This window comes from Anopheles stephensi, unplaced genomic scaffold (assembly GCF_013141755.1).
Source record: "Anopheles stephensi strain Indian unplaced genomic scaffold, UCI_ANSTEP_V1.0 ucontig368, whole genome shotgun sequence".
Taxonomy (NCBI): Eukaryota; Metazoa; Arthropoda; class Insecta; order Diptera; family Culicidae; genus Anopheles; species Anopheles stephensi.
In genome coordinates, this window is record NW_023405311.1 from 77,214 (window position 1) to 83,437 (window position 6,224).

Sequence of the window (6,224 nt, forward strand, 5' to 3'; positions counted from 1 at the left end):
AATTGGTGGCCTCTAGCAATTACCTACGGGGTGAGAACAAACAACAGTAAGGGAGATTTAAGAAAACGACCAAACAAAAAGTGCATAAAATTGTAAAGTCCCTTGAAGTCAGGGCGATGGGGGGCCCCCCGGGGGGCGTCAGGGGGATCTTTGGCGGGAACCGCAAGACGATACTACGCTGGTGTTAGTAGTAGCGCGGTTTCGTCCCGCCAATTCGACGGGGTGCGGCGAGCGAGAAGCTACACACCATCAAACAATGGGGGTGGTCCGGCAGGGTCGCGGCATCAACTCGCGAGCTCGCGCGGCCTGACCTACTCGACGGTCGTCGATACCGACGCGCAGAAACTGTACAGCGCTCGAACGAGCTAGACACACGCTAGCAACGCAGCTCCCGCAAGAAGAACACTTGAGAGACACGTTGAGTGAGTGAGTGAGTGAGTGAACGAGAGTGAGTGAGAGTCATTCAACAGACCAGTGAACGTGGAACTGGAAAACGCATCCGCGCATAAGGTTAAAAGTGCAACTGCGTATAGGCAAGACTCTCCCGCGGTCAAAGAACCTTGAAGTTGAAGTTATTGCAGTGAGTGCGTCCAGCTATACGCGATGGGATTGCTACGACGGAACAGTTTGAACATTGGCAAATGGTTTCCGGCCGGCGGTACAGCGCACCCGACTACCGTTGTTACGCCCCCAACCGGAACGACCGGTCCAGCGCGCGCCAGTTTCGGCAGCTCAGTCGCCATCCAGAAGCTGCGCGAAAGCAAGTGGTTCGATGCCGGCGAGGAGCGCATCTTTTGCGCCGTGATCGAGAACGGCTTCATCGTGGAGGTCCGCCGGCAGTCGGCGAACCCCGGCGACAGCTGGTTCGGTGTGGTGTCCATCGAGCAGAAAAAGTGTAAGTTACCAGCCGAGGGCGAGGATAGCTAGAACGCGCCGTGGTGGAAGATTGGTTTAATTTTGTACGAAATGAAGGTACGCTCGATGCCGGCAACAGTCCCCCATTGCCGAGATCTTTGTGATCGAGTGCTCGGGTGAGAACATTCTCGTGACCGTGGGTTAAAGCGCCGAAGTGCCTCGTGAAATCGCGCACCCGGTTTTTATTGCGGTGTGCCACTGTACTGTACTGCAGCAGGGCATCATCAGGTGCAGTGATAGACTGGTGTGGCGCAGGTGGGACAGGCAACTCGTTCGCTATTTTTAGCACGCATCGTAATAGCAGGACCGGCCACTGCGGTGTGGAGGGATATCGAATAACTTGCAGCGCGCGCGTCCAATGAAGGTGTGGACTTTGAAGGACGGCATCGGCGACGCCGCGTACTGCAGCAGTTGTTTACATGCACGGAAAATAGTGTGACAGGTCTCGTGTGGAAAAGGGAATGTGCTCGGTGAGGAATTTGCTTGTCTCACATCAAAGGCCATTTGCATTGCGCTACCATTGCTGGGCGGGTGCGCTCGGTGGTCAATGTTACTTGCCCGACCGGCTGACGATTGTTTACGCGGGGGTTGAAAGTGCATCCATGCAAATGATAGGACCCCTCCCCTCCGTTCCCTCTCTCCACCCTCCCTCCCTCTTGTTCCTGCTACGTAGAATTAATTGTTCGGTGGTGTTCTCATCAAGTAGAACAGTATTCCGCTAGTTCAACTTACCCGGGGGAGTGTTTATCCGTCTGGGTTTTGTGGCGACGGTATGCTAATTTATGCCTGCCCGCCACTCTCTACGTGTGTGGGCTACGTTCTATTCTCACGTCAGTAGAACTTTGCAACTTTTTTTTGTTGCTGCTATTTCGCGATATTAGCTATAAGGCCTGGGAGGCACGGTCCATTCTGAAACAGGTTATGCAAAACAATCTTTGTGACGCCACCATCATTTTTAATATGGCCGCCCATATTACGAGCCTACCCGCTTATGATCTAACGATCTTTAACGTCCTCCTTTCCAATATCGTTGCAGCTCCCAAACCGACGGCCGAAAGTGTGAAAATATATTCCGTACGCATGAAGGAGAATGAGAAAAAGCCGATGAAAGTGTACTGCGTCACGTTGTCTAATCTATGGCAGCAAGGACATCAGTTGCGGATCAACAATGTGGCCGATCGTACGAAGAAAGCCCACCCGGAGAAAGACATTTTAGCTCAGGTGAGTTTTCGGGATTTGAAGGAATCCAGTACTTGGAAGGGAAAGAGATTACAGGCAAGAATACTGATACGATGTCTGTTTTTGTTTCCCTGTCCTTATCTCCACAGATAAAGTATGCCTCGAAGTGCCAAATGCCGTTCCACAACAGTCAACATTTTGCCGAATTCTGTCGATACGGTGACCGGCCGCAGGACAGCCGGAAGCGACAAGTAAGTGCGTTACTGAAACGGTTCGAGGACGCATTGCAAGGAGCGCACAACAGCTACTTCTGATCCTATACGACCGCCCCCGGGGAGAGAGCTCGCGAAAGGTTAAAACCCAGTGATCATTCTACCTCTATGATTAACTTTCTATTGGGCGGGTTTGTTCTGTATGTGTTTTGGTTACCTTTTGTGGTGGTCTCTGGTGGTGGAATATGTTACTTATCGTATAGTTCAGTACACGATTACACACTCCCACGGACAGACGGCACAGCACAGCACTCATGCGTAGCAAGTAGACAGCACTACGGAACACTTGAGCTTAAAGCTTAAGCTCACCTACATGTCACCGCCCTCTTATCGTACTAATGTTTCGATTGACACCTCACAGCCTCGTTGATACGGTGCGCGTTAATGATGTGCCCCTTTTCTTTTCTTTCCACTCTTTCCACAGATTTCGGACTGCGCCAAATGGGGTGGTATCAATATGGGGGCGACGCTCATTTTCATGGAAATGCAGAAGAAGCAAAAGTCACTGTCGCACTAGTGGACCGCGCGCGCGACCGGAGTCTCCGAGTTGCCAAATCCTCGGTGATACTAACCAACCCTGCGCTCACTGGAGCGTGTAGAACTGGTCTTTAGTCGTTTAAGCATTTCGTGAATGCGCCGACCGTGGAACATTGATTGTGATTTCTGTCACTTGGTAGGTTTAATGGAACAGTGTGTATTTCTGTTCTTACTTCTGTAAGAGTTTTGCTTTGATCTTGAGATACGCGAATGTGGTATTACGCATCTTACATGTAGCGAGTAGGTGTTTAGCTGTAAGCTAGCAGATAAGGGAAGCAGCACTGGAACTGAACAATCACCATGTTGATTTGTAAAGGGTATTCATTCATTCATTGAATCATTTTGTATCATTACCAAAGGCCCAGCAGCAGTAGCTACGTAAGGCGAACTATTTTACACAGATAAGGAAGCATATGTACATGAAAAGATAATAAAACGAAGAAACTTTATATTGGAAAATCGGTTGTTCTAAAGTACACTTTGTTCTTACTTTCTGGCTTATCCGGCTTTGCAATCGCTTTTGGTCTGGGCATGCTGCAGAAGTACTTTAAATTGCTCAAGGTTGCGCCCCGCTTCTTAATTTTCCTAAAATTCATATTGGGACGGTCCTGTGTACGAGACGGTAGCAACGTCGGTATTCACACGGTAGGACTGGATATCAAATCCTGTTTAGACCGTCTAAGCAAGCAAGAATAGCAGTAGCTATTGGGGCCAACCAGTCATAATTGTAACCTGTGGACATTTCTTCATTCAAAACAAATGTCGCGTTAGACAATGCAGGAACTGTATTGAGTATTTATAGTTCCAGCACTTACATACACCGCTGACTCTACCCAAAACTAAGGATTTTTGGCCACGATCATCTGGAACTGTAATGGAGGATTGGTCACTATTAGGAGCTCTATGGGCTGTAATATAAACTCCAGGTGCCGGTGAGCTGATCTTGTCATGAAAATAGTACCGGGTGATCTAGCCGTGACTTGTTACCTTGGTATTATATCTTTCATGGTTTAGCGCCATTCTCCACCTATCCATTGTCCCGGCCTTTCTGTCAAACGCATCAACGCCATCTCAATTTGGGCGTATTACGACTCCTCTGTCCGTGTGGACGGTCTAACACGACTTTACGGGCCGGGGCCTTTGGTAAGCTTGTGCTAAGGAGAAAAACCTCGAATCGATTATGTCTATTCCATCAGCGTATTAAAGGATCTAGATTAAGTTTAAGAAGATGGTTCCTCGGTAGACGACGGTAGATGGACGGTAGATTGAAAAGAAGACAACCAAGTCCATCGCCCTTCCTTAAGCCCTTGTTGGTGGCAAAAGGCCCTGAGGGTTTTCTATCCACTTTCACCTTATATCTGATGTTGGTCATTTTCGTAAGCCTTTGTAAGATTAGCCGGAATTCACAACGGGTTTATAGCGGCGTGTAGTTTTTTCCCTAGCTATACGGTAACAGTAAGTAACCTTTAAGTAAGTAAGTATACTGTAAAAGCGGCTTTAAATCAATGAAGAGATGGTAGGAGTGTAGCTGCTGCTAAATCATTTTCTCTTAAATTTGCCGCGTGTTTAAGATCTAATCAATGACTGATCCCTGAACTTGCTGCACTCTAGCCTATCTCTCTACTAGTATTTCGGATATATGATGCCAAGATTCAAATCTCAAGACATCCATTCACTATGCTATACCTAAAACTTGTATAAGACAACTTTTAGATGTTTAGGTATATTAATAAAAATCTCAAACGTTTTTAGGTAATAAGAAAATGCAAAAAATAAAATAAAACTAAAGTTGAAACTCTCGTGAGCTGAAAAATCCGTTGCAAAATTTAAGCGTTTTTCAAGCGTTTTATTGGGTTCAAAATGATTTTGAATAAACATGAACATTTTGAGTACTTCGATTTGACCAATTATACTTCACACCGTCTTTTTTTTGAAATATTACCTGTCGAACAACTTATTCCGAAAGTTTCATATACATTCTCGATAATTTCCACTCACTTTTGCAGTAACGAATAAAAAACAAAACGATTGGACGAGTTTTGACCACACCAAGCGTTGCAGCATCCCGCACGCGCACACACAGTGCAGCTGTCAAACGTGTTGTTGCTTTTACGTTTTCGCTACGTATGGCCGCAACCTGAACGCGTAGTGATTAATTGTATGTGTAATCGAACAGAAAAGCGAAACAGTGTAGCTGCTGTTTGTAGTGAAAAGTAGTGCTAAAACCAACTTCCGCGACCCCAATGGAAACGCAACAACCAATGTAAAGCAAAAGCAGGCACCGTGCACCAGTTCGAGCTACAGTCGTGCTGAAACACAACCGAGCCTTCGCTGGCTGGAGTGCACCCGAATCGTTGTTGCGTACATCAGCGCCCCCGGGGGTGTGTGTGATGCCTTCTTCTGCCCCTAGTGTAGTGTAGCGAAGAGCCAGAAAAGGAAACAACGCACAAACGCGCATTCTGCTGTGGCTGTGAGGAACAAAGCGCACCATACGCGAGCGAAGAAGGATTTGTTTTTCTTATTACAATCTGGCTGCAGCTCTGCTGGGATGTCCAGCTTTCCTGACGGCATTACGCAGTAAAGGTGGTGATGGTGGTGGTCGAGAAAGGCCGCAGCAGCATTAGTCATACAGAAAAATGTCCCGAAATCAATAGATAAGGCTGTGAATGTGGTTTACGAACCGTGTGTTGTGGCCCCGCAAGCGTACTATCAGCGTTCCGTTTCCTGTCAACAACAGTGGGTTTGCGTGCAAACGAACAAAAAAAAATCCCAGTAGCATAGTGTTTTTTGAATGCAATCTCATCAAAAGAACGCACAGCGCGCTTCACAACATTAGCACGCACGCACACGCAAACACCCACTATCGCTGGTAAAGAAGACGCTGGTGCGGACAGTAGACGACGTTTGGGCCTGGTCAACAACAAACTTAGGAAGCAACCGGTAGAATACTTACGCCAGGCAGCTCGAATTCTCGCCGTGTCCTTTTTTCCCCTCCCCGTTCCCGATCCCGTGGATGGGGTAGCACAGGCTGTGATACGAATCGCGACACGTAGACAACGCATGCTGCGCGCGTAGGAACGAAAGAGAGTAGAGTAGTTGGGCTAAATCGATAGCAACGAGCACAAGTCTGTTTCTCAAGGGTTAGAAAGAGCGAGAGATAGATAGTAAAAGAGAGAGGGAGAGAACGTGCAACGAAACAGGATTCCACAAGGATATTTCGACGACGGACGGAATCTGTGTGTTGCAGTCTCGTGTGGATGCAATCAAACACCCGCCTGCACACCTGCTGGCCAATAGAGTAGCGTGAACACAACAATAAGA

The 6,224-nt window shown here is 47.6% G+C and overlaps 1 protein-coding gene across 2 annotated transcripts; it reads left to right on the forward strand.

Annotated features, from left to right (window-relative positions):
* Window positions 1-293: 293 nt before the first annotated feature.
* LOC118516636 lies at window positions 294-3,376 on the forward strand. Of its 2 annotated transcripts, none has more exons than XM_036062615.1 (4): window positions 294-895; window positions 1,952-2,136; window positions 2,244-2,446; window positions 2,791-3,376. In XM_036062615.1, the coding sequence occupies exons 1-3, from the start codon at window positions 604-606 to the stop codon at window positions 2,406-2,408; spliced, it is 642 nt and encodes a 213-aa protein (XP_035918508.1). In that variant the 5' UTR covers window positions 294-603; the 3' UTR covers window positions 2,409-2,446; window positions 2,791-3,376. The 2 variants fall into 2 exon arrangements, with proteins under 2 accessions (XP_035918508.1, XP_035918507.1); XM_036062614.1 differs by having other exon boundaries at window positions 296-895; window positions 2,244-2,345.
* The last annotated feature ends 2,848 nt before the right edge of the window (window positions 3,377-6,224 follow it).